The sequence below is a fragment of the Xenopus tropicalis genome, chromosome 6, assembly GCF_000004195.4.
Source record: "Xenopus tropicalis strain Nigerian chromosome 6, UCB_Xtro_10.0, whole genome shotgun sequence".
NCBI classification, from domain to species: domain Eukaryota; kingdom Metazoa; phylum Chordata; class Amphibia; order Anura; family Pipidae; genus Xenopus; species Xenopus tropicalis.
In genome coordinates this window covers 100,233,412-100,252,331 of record NC_030682.2, presented here as the reverse complement: position 1 = coordinate 100,252,331, position 18,920 = coordinate 100,233,412, and the positions used below count along the sequence as shown (strand labels likewise).

At 38.9% G+C, this 18,920-nt stretch overlaps 1 protein-coding gene across 1 annotated transcript; it reads right to left on the bottom strand.

Annotated features, from left to right (window-relative positions):
* Positions 1–72: 72 nt before the first annotated feature.
* cyb5a (cytochrome b5 type A (microsomal)) lies at positions 73–18,897 on the bottom strand. Its single transcript, NM_001015979.2, is given in 5 exon segments — positions 73–1,594; positions 2,053–2,087; positions 3,025–3,054; positions 4,302–4,430; positions 18,741–18,897. Coding segments are annotated over 5 exon segments (399 nt in total). The 5' UTR covers positions 18,864–18,897; the 3' UTR covers positions 73–1,512.
* Positions 18,898–18,920: the final 23 nt, after the last annotated feature.

The window sequence follows — 18,920 nt, the reverse complement described above, 5'->3', positions numbered from 1 at the left end:
CATTTGTTTGCGCTCTTGAAAAACAGATTTTAATGCAGAGTCTCTATTAAATAATGTTTGTTTTTTTTGTTGTTTTTTTTAAATGTTTTCCTTTAAAGTTGGTCATTCCCTTTTTCTTTTCTGAAATAACAGTATCTGCTAATTGTAGCTTGCTTAAGATATGTTTTTTGTTTCTTATGGAGGAACCAATGCTAATTTTTGAGGGGTGGGAATCTAGAGACAGTAAAAACCACTGTATTTGTGCCCAACAAAAGCAGAAACTACTCATTTCACAGTTTTCGAGCAAAAATAACACAGCCTGATTGCAGGCCTTTTGACACTTGGGTGTTTAATTGCTTCCAGGCCAGAGGATACAAAGCCCAGATTCACTCACTATTTATTTCAATGGAAAAATACCTTGGACCCATCGGTACCCACACAGGTCAGATAATCCTTTTCAGTTTGGTAAAAAACCAAAAAAAAACAAAAGACTGCTTGGATTTAATGATGGAATAAGAGAAATGGGTGAATGTGCTTACCTCCTACATCTGCTAAGCATTCTGGTAATATAAATCCTATCTGTGAATACCATTCAAAATGCAAAGAACATTTTTGCAAAACCATGTTGAACTAATTATATAGAACATAAAGAGCAGAATGCAGTTTACAAAGAGCTATCCAGGGTAACCGAGATGCCTACTACATAATGTTGAGAAACCAACAGACAGATTTGCACTGTAAGGTTGGCCAGTAGCATAAGGTTTCTGTACCAACTTAATGGGCAAAAGTAATATCATGAAAACACACAGAGCATCTCTAGTTCCAGGACCAACTGAGGACAATCAAAGTGGTAAAAACAGAGAAGAGGACCAGATGAGATGGATGGAACTTGAAAATTAGGTACAGGGAATACATAGGGCTATATAATTACTTGCAAAGGCCATTGGTACAAAGGTTATATGCAATAGGACAGCATGACATTCATTTGTTTGGGCCTTATTAGTATGTAACTGCTTCATTTACTGTAACCCACATCAATCAGCATGTCACATTTAATGGACTGATGACTGAAAGCATTATATTTTATGATGAGTAATCATACAAAGTATATATATATATATATATATATATATATATATATATATATATATATATATATATGTTGGAATAACAGATACAATTTATTATGGACTACCTACAATATAGATTAGGGAATGTCAGTTAACATTAAATGTGCTAGTCAATTTTCACTTCTGATCAACAAATGTTATCATTCTTGTTCTTTATTAAAAGTCTAAAGAAGCTATTAATATTTTTGTAATTAGAATGGATAGCAAAATTGCCCAGTACTGAAGAAGACATAATCTCCTCTTTTTGTGTGTAAAAAAACATGAATAAAGGGAACAGAAATTGCACTTAGAGAACATGCGCAGAATTAACAACAGCTCCACTCTGGCCATCGTAAAATGATGACCATAGGTAATTAAAATGATTTGGAGCAGAACTGTTTCCTCAGTGCTTCCCATATTCTATTTATTCTGACGCCATGTAGAAACGATACATCAAGGCTACGATGAATGCAGATATTCCAGGGATAATCCAATTGCTCCACCAGCTAACAGGAAAAAATAAATAAATATAAAATAACATAAATATTTATAATTATATCAATTAAAACAAATATTCAGAGATAATTTCATTTGTAAAATATGTACCAGTGGTTATTATTAAAGCCAGAATTTGACAGCTGACACATTAATTAGGACTGTCCAACTTATGGGTTGATAAAACACAAACTACATGAAATTTTTTGATTTCACACAGAGAACTCTACTGGCTCAATGGGCAAGCCAGAGGTCATCTAATCCTAGGAGGTCTGTGTCCAAGTTATTATCCACCAGTATAAAAGTCCCCATTTAGGGGAACAGAAGATTTAAATATGATTTCATTTTGTACAGTTTTCGCTGTAAAACCCCAACTTAAAGTGGTATATCCGCTTTATAGAACATCACAAAAGACCTTAAAATACGTCCATGCTAATTTTTTTTAGACATACTGTGATAGGTACATTACCTGGAATCTGAATCAGTGGTAGTTATGAAGGTTTCCTGAAAAACATATTGTAAAATTCATTAATGTACAGAGAAGAGTAAGAATATATAGGGGAGTTCTTGGCTAATCATACTGTGTTTTAAATGCCCTTATTGTGTATTGTATCAATACATGCAAATGTGCTGCAGCAAAAACATTCCCACTGTAAAAAAGCAACCAAGATGTATATAGTATAAAAACAAACATTCTAAAAACTTAACGCCCAACTCTTCCTTTTGGTAGCTTCACTCACAGGGCTCCCTGCCACCTCCCCAACTGAAAACCATTGTGCAAAACTGCATGGGCCCCTGTACCTAGACTGCACAACCCTGCACAGTGGGGCTGGAGTGTGCCATATGTGGCACACAGCAGTCATTTCTGAGCTGGACACTCAATATGACATGGCCAAACACGAAAGACATTAACCCAGCTGCACAACTTTTCAGACAGAGTATGGGGGGGCTGTGAGGTTTTACATATTGGGATCTATGTGATTGGGGGTTGGAAAACCCATGAAAAAGGGGTAAAAAGCAGAGAGCTGCATGTCTCTGGCACATAAATTGCAGACACAAGAAATCTCTTGACAGAGAAGTCAGTGCCGCATTACTGTGAGTGCTTATGGCTGTATTTACATAGACCTTTCTGATAAACTTAGTTTTTACCTTTCTTTCTCCTTTAAGATCCAACAGAGCACCTGTTATAATACAATATCTATATATCTATATACACACACACAAAAATTGGCAAATGCATTAACCTGTTCAGTGTCAGAGATTGAATATTCAATGATGCTGCTAAAAAGCACCAGTGTTGGCATTGTCAAATTTCCAGTTCAAGATCAAAGTTCCCCCTGCACTTAATGGGTTAATATAAGTAACAAAGACTGGTGAAACCAAGTAAAATGCTGATTCCATTTATTTTCATAAAACAGTACGTATAAGCAGTCAAACTTACAGTTGGTTTCTGGATTTTGGATCGATCATCCTGTAAAATGAAATGAGTAAAGGTGTTGTTAATATTTAATACATATATTCAATTAATTTGGATAAAAAAGCAAGATTAGCCTAGCTGTAAGAATATAAAAATGCATAAAATTGGCTTTGGGGTACAGTTATGGGATCTTTATTCAACATGCTTGTGACCTGGGGTTTTCCGGATAAAAGGTTAGCTTTTCTGTAACATTGATCAACAATCAACTTATCAAATGCATCTAAACAAAGATTGATCAGTGACTGACTGATGGTGCATCCCCTAAAGGGGAAACTAACATGGCAGAGTGTGCTAGGAGTAACAATAGCATCAGCAGCTCTAACCTGGCATAAATATGAATCCAATGGAAGCCCATACAAAGGCCTCTACGGTACACAAATCATTTACTGATTAAAAGGAAGGTACTGTTAGCAACACTTACCAGGAGGCCAGATAGCACAGGATGGATGTGGCAAGGTGGGTGTCTTTATGGTGCGGGTTTTGTTTTCAGCCTCCTTGAAAACCTTTATTTATGCTTTCTGATTGGCCTCTCTGGTGTGGGGCTGGTCTCTTTCACTTCCTTTAGATTTTTTTTTTCCATCAGATTTTTAGGATTGGGCTCATGCTGTTTTAGGTGAGTAACCTGCATCTCTGTCTTTCTGTCCTTAGGGTTGGGGTGGGCTTTTGTTATTGAGAGTAAATATTGTATGTGTATATATGTATATAATTTAGGTTGCTTGTTTTTTTAATAAAAAAAATAGCCAGATAGTGGGCAATCTTATAGGGACCAAATGAGACCATTTGTGTTACTTTTGTTTCTTTTAATGGTGAAACTATTTTATTTATTTTTTTTCAGTTGGCTGAAAAGTGCAGGAAATCACCCCAAGCAGTGGCCACTGGCTAGAATGGCAAAATAATCTAGTGCAAGTATTAGAGCTTTTATGTTTTAAAATGCTACAGTATGCAATTAATTATTGAAAAGGCATTGATGCATTTTGCAGCTGAGCATACGTAGGGGCAATAATTACTAACAGAAAATGATCTGATTTCATGGTACAAACACTGGATGTTAGATTTTACTCTTTAACAGAACTACGGGGAACACATCAAGCGTAACAACTTGGGATTATTCAGAAGACTGAACGGGCAAGTTAAAATACAGAATGGATAATATTCAGTTTACTTAAACAATAACAAAACAAAGGTGGTTAAAAAAAAGCTGACAATTCCAGAAAGCATAAAGAAAATGAAAATGCACTAACCGGGTGAAGTTCTCCTATAATAAATTCTTTAGACATATTTCTTGCATCTGTTGAATGACCAATGTCTTCAAAAGTCTCTGTTGCATCTCCGCCAGCTTGTTCTCTCAGCACTTCTTCCCCACCTGGATGCTGAAAAAGTAAAAAAGCTTAGATATAGGCCACAAAACTAACCCTGGGCTGGGGGCAATGCATATCATAATGCTCATTAGTACTATAGCAGGCCATAGGCTTCTACTAGCCTCTAGCCTGGTGTGATGGGGTAACAAACTACAGTCACATGGGCATCAGTCAAATGTAACTGTTCGACCAGCAGTTGGCTGGAAAAAAAAAGCTAATTATTGGTTATGGCAAATTTGTTTAGTGTTAATAAATATGCTCCAAATTGAATAAGATCTAATCCCCATTCAAGCAAGTTTGCCCAGTAGCAGTAACCCACATAAACAAATAACACAAATAACATAAATTATACCTGCTGATTGGTTGCTATAGGTTACTGCTCCTGGGCAAACTTAGTGCCTTTTACTACATAACCCTTAAAGGAGAAGGAAAGTGACTTGGCCTTTCCTTCTCCTTTAAATAGCCCAGAGATTTTCTTTACACAGGTACGCCAACTTATTGGATTCTTGCACTGTTCCTTAACCCACTGTGAAGGCTGCACACACAGTGTAGGATAAGTCAGCAGAATTCAGAATGGAACTGCTCACATACGCAGCTCTGTGCTGAATTCCACTGCACCTGCACTGACACAATGGCTCCATTATATTTATATGGATTCATAGTTATGGTTCATTTAGCTGATAAAAAACAGGTAGAAGAGCTGTTTATATAGCAGGCGTATACATTTCACAGGGTACAGAAAGAAAGAGGACAAGTGGCACGTACTTACAGATGGAATTACACTTTTACTATTTGCTGCTGCTAAGCCAAGGTGAGTGACTCAGCAGAAAGAATTAGGCAACAGTGATGCGTGTGATTGGTTCATACAGAATTCACCCTTGAACTGCCTGGCCTAGTGCAGCGTGACAAACAGGGCGATCAAAGGTTTACAGGGCAAGAGGACTGAAAACCACATCTCTATTCAGTTAGACATTACGCTTTACCTGCTGGTAGTGAAAAGACATTTTTATGCAATAGAGAAGTCTAATGGACTGTTGGCAAACAATATAAAAGAACTAAACAAGTAATTGCACACTGCAGCACCAACGCATGTTATCCAGGCTTCCAATTATTTAAAACAATGGCAATTTTAATTCTCAAACCCCCATATATAAAGGCACTAAGTTTGTGATAGTAAATGCTCCCTGTTGCTCTGCATGACCAGACTAGTAGGAGACTTTCCACCTTTTATTACATATCCCAAAGTATATAAATTATTTCCTAAACCTGCTGTCTTTTCAAGGGAACCCAAATGCTTTCTCTGAGAGGCAAAATAACATGTGGCTAGCATAGGTGAGGAAGAGATGATGGGAGCTGGAGTCCTAAACCATCTGGGTGCCTTATCCTGCAGTAAAACAAAGCATTTTGGTGTGGTAGAAGTTTGGTATAATTCCAAAAATGCATCATCAGAGATCAATTTTTGCTAGATTTTGGTACATTTGGATGCTGTACTATTGAATGAATAGGGTTAAATTTACAAAATCAGGAAACGAAGTTCCCCAAGAACTGCACTGGCACAGAATTGTGCTTCAGTATTTAACATGGTATGTAAACTGTCTTTGGACATTTATAAAATAAGGGCAGCATGCAAAGTCATATGGCATTTAAGTGGGCAACTTACTAAAGAATGCACCCAGGCATAGCTCAGAATGTTTCCCACAAAGCCCTTTAAATTTTTTTAAAGGGCCCCCTTGGGGTCAGTATGGGTAGCAAGCTCCCTGGAATATACATTAAAGAAGAAGGAAAGGTAAAAACTAAGTAAGCTTTATCAGAAAGGTCTATGTAAATACAGCCATAAGCACTCACAGAAAAGCCGCACTGGTTCCTCTATCAAAAGAAACACAGGATTTCTTGTCTCCTTTTTTGTAAACATGTTCTTTGGTATCTGACTTCCTCTCTCAGATATATCCTTCATTCCAAGGGCCAGAGTCTGGCAGCTCTCTTCTCTCTCCCCCTTCCCTTAAGAATCCATAAAAGTCACTCCCCATCCCCTTAGGAATGTATAGTCTGAGCTACCAACCTCTAGAGCTGCAGGAAGCTAGGAAGATCAAGCTAAAATGTCAGCTGCAATCTTAAACAAATGGAGAGAGCCTCTAGGGTTTTTTACTCAGGTATAGTAAAGCTTTCTACAGAATAAATATAGCATTCTAGGTGGCACTAATGTGGCAAATATAATGATTCAAAATGCCAAAATGACTTCTGCTTTAAACATTTTTAAATATAATTGCAAATGAAACCAGTATTTATCACTCCATTTTTCCCTCAGGTTCTGACTACTGAGGCAATCTATCAGAAGTAAGTTCTCAGAAACAGCCTTAATTCCTTGTACAGAGTCTGTACAGTTCTCTCCTCTCTCCTGCTCCCCCTCCCACCAGAATGCTAAGAACTCCCCCCCCCTCCTTTAGGAATGTGTGATCTAACCTATAACGGCTAGAAACTGCAAGAAGGAAGCTACCCAAAATGGTAGCTGCTATCTTAAGCAAACAGAGGGTATGTTAATGGTTTCTGCAGAATAAATGAAATGTGGCAAATCTATTGGCAGTATAATGCCAAAATGACTTTCTTTCTTCTTTAATGAGGTGACCAGCTACATTGTTCATGAATGAGAAACAGAAATTCAGAGAATTGTAACATCCAGACACATACTGCTTTTATATCTACATATTATTTACATATATTATAAAGTTACTTAAAATTTCCTATCATTATGCAAAACAGATTTGGGTAGAGACTCCCTTTAATCAACCATAGCAAGTCACAGCAGGAATGATAAATTCAAGACTCTACCCCAACAGGTACCTTTAGTATTAAACATGTAAATGCTTCCATAAAGTTTATAGTCTCTTCAGAATCACAGACCCAGAGACTTATCATGATAGCCAGAAACTGCAGCAGCTCTGAGCCACTCTCAAATGTATCTGCAAGGTTGGGAACATCAGTTACATATGTATTTAAACATAAGTAGCGTAGGCTAAACCTCTTAAAATTAAAAACCTATAGTTTTACATTTAACACCAAAAAGTATGCAAAATAACACCTCTCTATAAGGGAATGAAGGCATCCATGCAGGGGCTACTTTGATAACAAGATAAGCTACATTATTAAGAATTTAGTAATTAACTCCTGGTAAACAAATGCCTTTCATGGCTCCTTACACCCCCAATGCATGAAAATCTCTTTTATACCAAGGAAAAAAAAGATAATAATAAGCTAAATGGGTATATGAATTATCTTCCACAGTTTGTGTTCCTGGCAGTTGAAACAGAGCAAATAAAGAAAATTTGTTTTTACATCCCACCTCCTGGAATGTGCAGAGTCACTATAGGAGATGACGACAGAAGGAGATAAAGACGCATACAGCACAGTGAGGGGTTTAGTCCCCAAGTGTATATAGAATAACTAAATCATATGTCAACATGCTTTGGGTTTGGTTGTCCAATGAATAATTAAGCAAATAGTTCTAAAATATGGCATAACATTGGAGACTAGCAGGCTGGAGTTGATTTGCACTATGCAAAATTGCAGCTATCCCAGTGATACATGATAATGACAAGAATCTATTAATATTTTCAGATCTCAGCCCAACTTAAATCAATAAAGTTGCTCACAAATAGAAAGCACAAAACCAGTACACTGGCATCTACCTGGATGCCCCTTAGCTTGCAAATCAGGCAGCACCAATGGGCCCAAGGTGAGGAGATTGCTATGGCATTAAGTAGTGCATGAGTGATGCTGAAGACCTTGAGTTAGTGTAGATTCAGTGTCAGTGCAGGCTGTACTGAAACCCCATGGCCATGGAATTAATAAACAAGGCTTTATATTATGAGGGCATTTGATTATGTACCATCAAGTAATGTCAGCAGTTTGAAGTCCCCCCAAACGTTGCCATCTAAGGCAAGCAGCTCCCCTTACTTCAAGACTGCCAGGATGCACTGTTGTGGGAAGCAAAATGTTGCTTATTTATCTGTGCAATTTTTAAGTCCATCCATCAATAATTAAGGTTGCTATGTTTTACAGAAGTTATAATTATTATTATGATTATAATTAGTTACCTTATAACCACAGTAAATGCTCCTTGCTGAAAACTATACTGGTCGCTGTACACCTGTAGGAGCACCATGGATGGCTCTTCCTCTGCTTCTTCATGCCGGCAGTACCCATGCTTTTTCACTCTACTATGCATGCACTGGCATGGGGCGAAAGAAGATTGTGACCTGATGCTCTAACTGAAGTACCCTGGCCCAATGCAGTTTTCAGCAAACAGAATCACCAGCCTAGGGTGTCAGGTAAGCGATTATAATCAATGGAAGGTGTCTAACTCCTTTGTACTATTCATTTATTTAAAAATAAATTTAAATACATTTGGTAGTTATTGTATGAAGAACCGTTAGCTTCTGACTGGCTACAAAAGCACAAAAATATATTTTTTCCTATTTAAAACAAACAAACAAGAACAGCAAAAGGCTACTGAAGTGATTTAATCTTAATGGGAAAATATACCCCATTTTTGACAAGCTCATTCAGTTGGGCTAATTTGGAAAAGCTGCATTAACACTTTTTGGATTCTAAAAAATACATACATTTTTTAATATAGAAATACTATACAATAATACTCTGATGAACCATACCCCAAACCCACAGCAGGCTTATAGAGTGATCCAACCCCTCACTCGCCTTGTTCCATCATGAAGTGTGTGGTCCACTGAATCAGAGATAAGAAGGCCAAGGGCACACAATGCGTATCAACCACTTTCCTCTGTGCTTTGTACAAAGGCAGAGGAAAGCGGATCTGCCATCATGTGCTCCTTCCTGTAGTTCAATTAACAAGCATGGCACCGGCCTGTGTAGAGCTACACAAAGGAATACATGATAGCGAATCTGCTTTCCTCTGCCTTCGTACAAAACACAGGCAGAGGAAAATGAATGATCCATTGCATCTGCCCCTACCGTTTCCAGAATAAATTACATTTTTACTTGGAAGTTCAGAGGAGCGTTGATGCACCTTTTCTGCATGAGCCCATGTCAATAAGAAGGACATTTATTTTCCCTTGAATCACAGACAGTCCTCTCTTATCTACCAACAGATATGGTCAACAGCTTATCTAAATATAAATCAGCATTAATTTACACATTAACGGTTCAAATTCACTGGTTTCCAAACTGTGGGGCTGCCCTAGGAGGATCCTAAAATAGTGGCATGGATGGTCAGTGTCTGGGTGGGTCAGTCAGAACATCTGTTCTATGGCGCCTGATCAAAATCTTTTAACCTAGCCCATCGGCGAGTCGACCGATACCGGTCGACTCGCCGACTTGCCATACACACACCGAATATCGTACGAAACGAGGTTTTGTACGATATTATCGGTGCGTGTATGGCCAGCTTAGAAGTCACCAGACAGCCCTTTCATTTGCAGGATGGAAAAAGGAAGAATCGAAACACTAACAATTAAAAGCTCTAAAAGCCAATAAAGGTAAATCCATCCCAGTCTGCTAAAAACTAAAGTTTGGGAGTAAGTTCATCTTTCATCAGGGCAATGATACCAAACACAAGGCCACAGTAACTGGCTTAATAACAAAAGGTGAATGTCCTTTAATGGCCCAGTTAGAACCCAATCTCAGTCCAGCTGAGAATTTGTGCCACTACAGGTTCTCAAATGCACAACATGCATTCTAAAGGGCATCTCAGTGTTCCACTCTTGCAGCATGTATAAATGTATGAATTTTTAGTAGTTTCCGGGATATCAGCTTGAATGAGCCCTGTTTGGCACCAAACGTGGTACTATTGCTATTTCACCGCTGTCTGATTACGTCTGTTTCATGGATAGTTTACAAAGCTAATAAGATGCTACCAGCAATTGCACATTGAGCAAGGTTTTAACAACATTCTGGGACTGTTTAACTAGTTGCTAGACTTTGAGAGTTGTTGGGCCAAAAGCTTGGTATTTTTAGTATGGAACAACTATCTTAGAAACCCCTAAAAATAAAAATGTGAATAATAGTGCTAAGAGCACCACGTAAAATAAGTTGATATCACCCACCCACAATGCACTTGACTTGTTTTCGGAATAAGAATAAACTCATAAAATGAATAGAAATAAATATTTCTATTCATTTTATGAGTTTGTTCTTATTCCAAAAACAAGTCAAGTGCATTGTGGGTACAACCATTAACTTGAGCATTTAGGTGCTATTGAAAGCAATATATGTCTAACTTTTATCCCTTGCTTATTCTGGCTATTGAAACACTGTAGCAGAAGCCAGATAATTTTGAATCTATTAAAGGGGACCGGTCATCTGGACATAAAAAGCTTTTTAATAAAAGTCATTTTCAAATTAACACATCCTTGCACATAATAAAAGCATTTAAAAATCCCAGCTGTGGATCATATATTGCCTGCACAACCTTACAATTTAATACAGACAATTACTTCCAATCACTTTCCACTCAGCACTTCCTAGATGTCACTGCACTCCTCACCATCTAATTGTGTAGCCAGTGCATATGCATTAGCATCTGGGCCTCCATTCTATCACATAAACATGATTGCAGCCAACTAACACTCTGTTGGAGATCAGCCTTTAGGGCCGTGACACTTGGTGAGATTTGTCGCGCCGCAACAAATCTCCGTTGTTGAAGGCGACTAACCTCCCCGCAATGCCATCCCACCGGCTGAAATGTAAATTGCCGGTGGGATGGCATACGGGGCGTCGTGATTTGCCTTAAGAGGAAACTTTGGCAACTTCGGCAAATCGCGGTGCCACGTATGCCATCCCACCAGCAATTTACATTCTTGCCGGTGGGTTGGCATTGCGGGGAGGTTAGTCGCCTGCAACAACGGAGATTTGTTGCATGCAAGTCATGGTACCAAACTGAGTCTTCTCTGGGGAAGTGCTGACTTTTGCTACACTGTTTAAAGAGTCAGACTCAGCAGTGTGAAAACTAGATAAGATATACATTTCAACTACAAATACATAACCATGATGAGGAAAAGCACATAATTTTGCTAAACCTTCCTGAATTTGGGATACTTATGGAATAGGTTCACTGCCGGGCTGCACCAGCTTATGTGTGACCCTGCTTGTTGTTTGTTCAATCTTTAATAGCACTGCCTTTAGGGCTCTGGCACACGGGGAGATTAGTCGCCCGCAACAAAACTCCCTGTTCGCGGGCGACTAAGCTCCCCGAGTTGCCATGACCCGCCATCCCACCGGCGAACATGTAAGTCGCCGGCGGGATGGCACACGCGGCGGCGCGATTTCCCGAAATCGCCGAAAAAGCCTCGCGAGTAAGTCGCGGGCGACTAATCTCCACGTGTGCCAGAGCCCTTAGGAGAGAGGCTGCCCATCTTTACATAAGAAACAGTTCTCATGTGAAGGTTCATAGTAAAGTATTTTTGTACTGATATTAAATTGTTTATGAGTCATTAAAAAGAATATTTCACTTCAAAACACAAATCATGTAATGTAATACAAAGTCCAAAGTTTGCTACAGCTCTGCTAACCTACAACAATCAAACAGCAGGTAAAATTTACAGGTCCACTGTTTAAAAGCAAACATTTTATTGATTGCTATGAGCTAAAAGATCTGGACAATCTTTGTGCGTACTTTACATTACCCTCAAGTGTATATTATCGAATTGTCATTTGTCAGTAAAAGTCACAAATATGGTAGTGATCTTCACACTGGTGTGTGTTCAATGGATGCTTTGGCATGCAACTACAACACAAAGGGGTATCTGCGGAATACAGAGGCTTTATGTGGCTTTATGCATTTGTACCCAGTTTAACAGGACAAACCATACTAAATAAATAATGAAGAAAAACTGAAAAGTTATTTACAACTGGTCCAGCTATAACATACTAATTAGTTAATGTAAAGTTGGTAATCCACTGTAAGACCTGCTCACTTAATGTGACCAAACACAGCCAATAAAAGCTGACAACTTAGTACCTCCAGAGGCATCAGCAACAGTGTGTTGAGGCAGACCTCAACTTATACAGTCGGTCTCCGTAGGCCTGCTGTATGATATGAATTGGCCTGACATGTCAGTGGCCAAATTAGGCAGAGATCCACTTGTTTGGCAGAATGAACATGAATGGCTTTCTTAAGACTAGTCACCACTGAAGTAGATTTGTGAAGCAGATTTTTTTAAGACTCAATAACTGTATAATTTAATAGCTAGACAACTGCATTTTCAGACTGGACAACTTTGTATTTAGTGGATCATTAATTGTTACAGCTTAACTGGTTTGCAAATAAGTAGAGACAATTTTGGGCAATTCCATTTTGACCAAAAGGAATGCAAAAACTGGTTTCTGGTATCCTAAATCAAATAATGAAAACATCTGAATGTTTAAATGTAAAAATGACAACATCTACCCCCATGCAGAAACAGGCTTGTAGAAAAAGGCAATTGCAGAAAAACGGTTTTAACTTTATAGGAGATATTTCAGAGAACAAGACCTGCAAGTTTAACCTTTGCACTGACTCTATTTACAGAGACAAACAGAAAAGTTAACTGCATAGGCCATGAACTGATGCCATAGCTATCTGATAAGAGACTGGGGGAAGGTAATACACAGTATGATGACTTGATACTGCCACTTGTTCTATATGTCTATAGCAAATAGTAATGTCATATTAGCAGAAAATAGTCATTTCTACTTACTTTTTCATGAATGCTCATCACTCCCCCTAACTACAAATTGTTGCTGATATTAACCTATCATTTATACAAATAAGCATGCCTGAGATCACTTTTATTATTTCTGATGATCAAACAATCGTATTATGGATTTATACACTGCTATGGTAATTATGCCAAAGTACCCAACTCAAATAAGATATTGTGCATCTATAGTCTGCTCATCAGATTGCATCCCTAATCATTTATATGCTGCTGCACAGAAATTGGAGAAACACATTTCCAAATAAAAAAACACCATACAATCATGCACACAATATGTGCAAATTGTGGGCTTCAGGGTGTATGAAACCATCTTGTGTGCCACTGCCCTAAACTGTTGCAATTTGATACATTAATGCAGTGCTGTCCAACTTCTGCGGTGCCGAGGGCCGGAATTTCTCTAGCATACATGGTGGAGGGCCGCAACTGGAAGCCAGTTTTGACCACTCCCCTTTTTGAAACAACACCCACTTCAAACCACACCCATTTTATCACAATGGTGATAACACAGCAAAATCCCAAATGCTTGGTCCTTACTGTGGGGATATTAACTGTCATTCATATGTGAAAGAATTATATTATGTCATATTAAGATATACCCTTAAATTCCATATGCCTCCTCCTCCTCCCCTGTGGATAGCACAGCAACCCCCAGTACATAATTACACACCTTAGGGACCATTTAATGGCTATTTCCAACTGCTAAAAAACTCCCACAACAAAACCCTGCCTGGTTCACCTCCCACATGCAGCATAGGGCAAGCAGAGTATTGCACACACAGGCAGCACTCTGCCTGCCCTATACTGCCTGTATGTGCCATACTCTGCCTGTCCTACGCTGCCTGTGTGTGCCATACTCTGCCTGCCCTACCCTGTCTGTGTGTGCCATACTCTGCCTGCTCTATGCTGGCTGTGTGTGCCATACTCTGCCTGCCCTTAGCTGCCTGTGTGTGCCATGCTCTGCCTGCCCTACCCTGCCTGTGTGTGCCATACCCTCCCTGCCCTATGCTGCCTGTGTGTGCCATACCCTCCCTGCCCTATGCTGCCTGTGTGTGCCATACTCTGCCTACCCTATGCTCCCTGTGTATGACATATAGTCTGAGGTGTGAACAGGTGAACAATGGGGGTGATTACAGCCTGAGCCTAAGGTGTGAACACTGCAGGGGTTGAACAATGCAGGTATTAAAAGGTGTGAACAACACAGGGGATTACATCTGTAAACAATAAAGGAAGATTACAGCCTGAATCTGAGGTAAGAACCATGCAGGGGGCCAGTTAATCTCAGTACTGATACCATTTAAAGCACAAAGGTAAGCCATCAAAGCAGCCAGACAGGTGGGGGGCCACACAGAGGGGTGTCGCGGGCCGCCAGTTGGACAGCACTGCATTAATGTATACAACTCTCTGGAGCAGCTTCAACCACTACTAAGCATTTTCCCTGGCTTAAAATTGAACAGCTACTAGTGTATCAAACTGTAACCACTGCTGTGTAACAGACATCTTATGAGAGTAAATAAAATAAAGTATAAAGTGTATAAAGTTTAGAAAGTCTGCAACCTGGCTAACTAAGCTGCTACTGGATTCGGCTGAATCCACGCTGCTGGCCAAACCAAATCTGAATCCTTAAAATCACGTGACTTTTTTGCTGTGCAGTGCGCACGTGGTTCTCTTTTACGAAAGATTCGCTGACCGGTCGAATCCGAAAATTGTAGATTTGGTGCATCCCTATTTGGAACACTTACCCAAGCCTGGCCCCCTGGTCTCCTGCTGATCTGACTGACTACTTTGAGATAAATCAAATAAAAAGGTAGTTGACTGTCCTCAGCCTGCAACCTCCAAACCCCACAAATCCCCTGCACAAGTGATGTCAATAAGGAAAGTTATATCATGGTGCAATGCATTGAGGGTTATGTAAGTCCTGCATGCTGTCTGTAAGCTGTGTTACAATTTGTAACATGAATGTTTTAGTCCCTCCTCCCCTGCCAGGATTTCAAATGATGCAGAAAGAAAAATGTTTTGCAGCTGAATTTCAGTATATAGAAATGGTATTTATTTATACTTTTCAAAGGAACAGATTACAGTGATAGGAATATTAGGGGTTTCTGTGTTGTGTGGGGCTTGTTAACAAACTTTGGTTAAGAAGCTGGCGTTCCCATTTAATAAAACAAAAAATAAAAAAACAGGTCTACCCTCATTTAAGCTAAGATGATAAGATAACTGAGGTTAGACTGTAAGTTAACCATATAAATAAAAAGCTGCCCCTTCCTAAAGGTAAAAGGCTGTCCTATAACATTCAACAATATCTGGAAATAGTAGCTTGAGATGAATCCAATTAACAACATGATTCATAGTAAATGTTTGTAAATAGTTGAGTCTTATTTATGTACAAACCTGTAAATCGTTTGTGATACATCACTGTACACAGCACCATGTGATTAAACCTACACATCCCTCTTGCTTATGCGGTCAATCAAGTCTCCTTTTCTAACTTTTAGCAGAAAGCTCAAATGGCATTGCTGATTGATTGCCAAGGGCAACAGTAATTGTGCAATTTAGCCCCTCAACCCCATGGAGTCACAGGACTAGACAAAAATCTCCCACTTTTAAAGCCAATGTTGTTGCGTTTTTTGAATACTGGGGTGCATTTGTACATCTACCTGAATTTACATGGGTAACAATTCTGTGTTTATAACTATAAGAATTTAATAGAGGCTCTCTCATGAGAAGTGTGGTGTGTTACTTTAATTATGGCATGCCGGCAGTCAGCCTTGAGGGGAATGATGATATGCTTCTGCAGTATTTCTAAGAGTGAAGCAACTTAGAAAATCAAGAATGACAATAGATATAGGCGGCAATGAAGTCACCCCCATGATTCCTGAACTGAACAAGGGTCTAAACAATAGTAAAGCAAAAATGACAATTTGGGTTTGTTTTTACACAAAGGAAGACAAATGCTAATTGTTTATCTTACATGAAAAAATAAATCTGTAATATTCCAGTATTTTGAACATAGATTTTAAAGGGGACCTGTCACCCACACATAAAAAGCTGCATAACAAATGTCCTTTGCAAATTAAACATCAAAAACAAATTGTTCTTTTATTAAAACATCCAAGCCTGTTATAAATGCATTAAAAATCTGAACTGTCAATCATATATTGCCTTCCCTGTCTCTATGCCTCAGGCAATCATTTTCACATTATTTTTACATTCCATGTTATTGCATGTATGTATTTTATACATGCAGATGGGTATCAGGTACCAGATTATGGACCATAAACAAGATTTTGGGACAATGCAAAGCTTAATAACAGTGTTTACAAAATGGCAGCTGCCTGCTTTCTGTGATTGTGTACTTCTAAGACCATGGGGAACCATTTTTATATCATTTATGTAGCGTACGTAAAGTTTATTTTGTGCACCTTACATAAAAAAGGGATTTAGCATTATTTCTTAAAGAGACACTGACACCACATCTACCATAACATTGTCTTTGCAAGAACTTTATAATTTTGCCATAAAAGTATTTGCCTGATGTGTTTACATTACCTGTCTGATTCCCTATGTTCCTCTATGAGGGGGCGGCCATATTTGTCTGTTAGCACTAGAAGGTAAAACTGACAGGCTCAGATGGGACAGTCAGGTTGGCAAAACAGTCAGGTTTAGGAACTTCAATTAACAATTACTTACAAAAGCAAACCTGTCCGCGAAAAACCATCAACATGACCTATAGGGAACTTTTTATGTATATTCATATTTTGAAAGGCAGTTTTTTCGTGTCAGTATCACTTTAAGGTGACAGGTCCCCTTTTAAAAAAAGTAACACCAAAAAAGCGTGTCAAAGTTAGTTTGAGCATGATTGAGTTTTATGGATCTGTTGCACTGATTTTAGAGGCAGGATCTGTACTAATAATCATTTAACTAAAAAAAAAAGGCTTCTGGGAAAACAAAAAAGTAACTGAAGAAAAACAATTTGTGTTTTGGTTTAATTAACCAATTAAAACCAAAAATCTTTTGGAGCACAGAGGAAACATCATGTAATTACTATGTCAAGCAAGCAGCATTCTTACCATCCTTTAGGGCAGGGGTCCACAACCTTTTTTTACCCATGAGCCACATTTAAATGTAAAAAGAATTGGGGAGCAACACAAGCATAAAAAAAGCTTCCAGGGATACCAAATATGGCCTGTTATTGGCTATTTAGTAGCCCCTATGTGGACTGGCAGCTTACAGGAAGTTATGTTTGGCAGTACCTGTTTTTTTATGCATCCAAAACTTGCCTCCAAGACAAGAATTCAACAATAAGCACATGCTTTGAGACCACTGAGAGCAACATACAAGGGCTTGGAAAGCAACATGTTGCTTGTGAGCGACTGGTTGGGGATCACTGCTTTAGGGTTAAGTGGTCAGTATTGTAATTTATGTAATCTGTATCTTTCATGTACAACCCTTCTGAATTTAAATATTATATATATCAATCCAAATGGTGTCCGCACTCCAAGGCTCAATATTCTGCGGGGTGCATAGCCAAATTTATGTCTGTATAGAAAATAATTATCTGTGGCCAGCACACCCTTCAATGTTTCATCAAAAAAATTTTTTATTGTAGATATATTGTTAAAACCAACGTTTCGGTCAAGGATCCTTGAGAAAGGTCCTAATAAGGACCGAAACGTTGGTTTTAACAATTTATCTACAATAAAAAAATTTTTGATGAAACATTGAAGGGTGTGCTGGCCACAGATAATTATATATATATATATATATAATAAGAAACTTGACCTGGCTGCTAGAGACAAGGGCCCACTGGAATTCATAGATGTTATTTCATTTTACCTTTATAACAAAAGATATTTGACATGAGTCGACTAAGCCCAGTCTTTATGAAACCTCTGTAGGACAGGTATTCTAAACCTATTAACCAAAAATGAGTCCCCATTCTGTGTAGGGTCGCTTTAATAATAATTGTATCTGAAAATGTTAAGTTTCTTTCTACAAGAGATACAGTTTTGGGTTGAGACACCGATTTGCTAAATTAAATGGGTCCCTTCAGAAAGGGGAAAAATTGCTCTCCAGGAATAATTACAGTAAATTTGTTGTACAGAAGTCCAAGTGCAATATTGGCCTGGGCCTTTTGTGCCATACCAAACAACACTAATTGTAAGCTTTTTAGGGCTCCATTAATGAGCTGGCCCCATACTAGTGTACCAATGTTACCACTATGCCAAGGAGGCACACTACATCCCACAGCAACACCTGTGCCAGCTCTCAACACCCCTCGCCTCTCCAACAGACAAACCTGTGGGTCCCCAGCTTTATAAGCAGGCTTGCTGGGAACTGCAGTTTTCTGGCAGTAGGAGAGCTAGAGTTTGCGCAGGCGCCAGTATAATGATACTATTACTATGATATTCCCCTTCCTTCTCACGCAAACACAACATACAGCTATGCCATGGCCTAACATTACACCTAAGAACCACCACACAGATACAGAGACATCAACTAGTCTATCCTGCTTTATACAGGAACCGCTGATGAACGCTGGAAGTTGTAGTCCAACAGCTGTATGAAAGCTATGGCTAGAATCGCTGCTCCGTACCTCTTCAAGGAACTTGGTGACATCGTACACTTTGTTGTGGATGAGTATCCAGGTGCTCTTGCTGTTGTTGTGTTGTTTTATTTCCTCTAAAGTATAGTATTTCACTTCTTTCTGGTCAGCCATGGTGCTGGAAAGGGCAAGTGCAGAGCAGGACGTGCAGAACACACACTGGCGGACTAT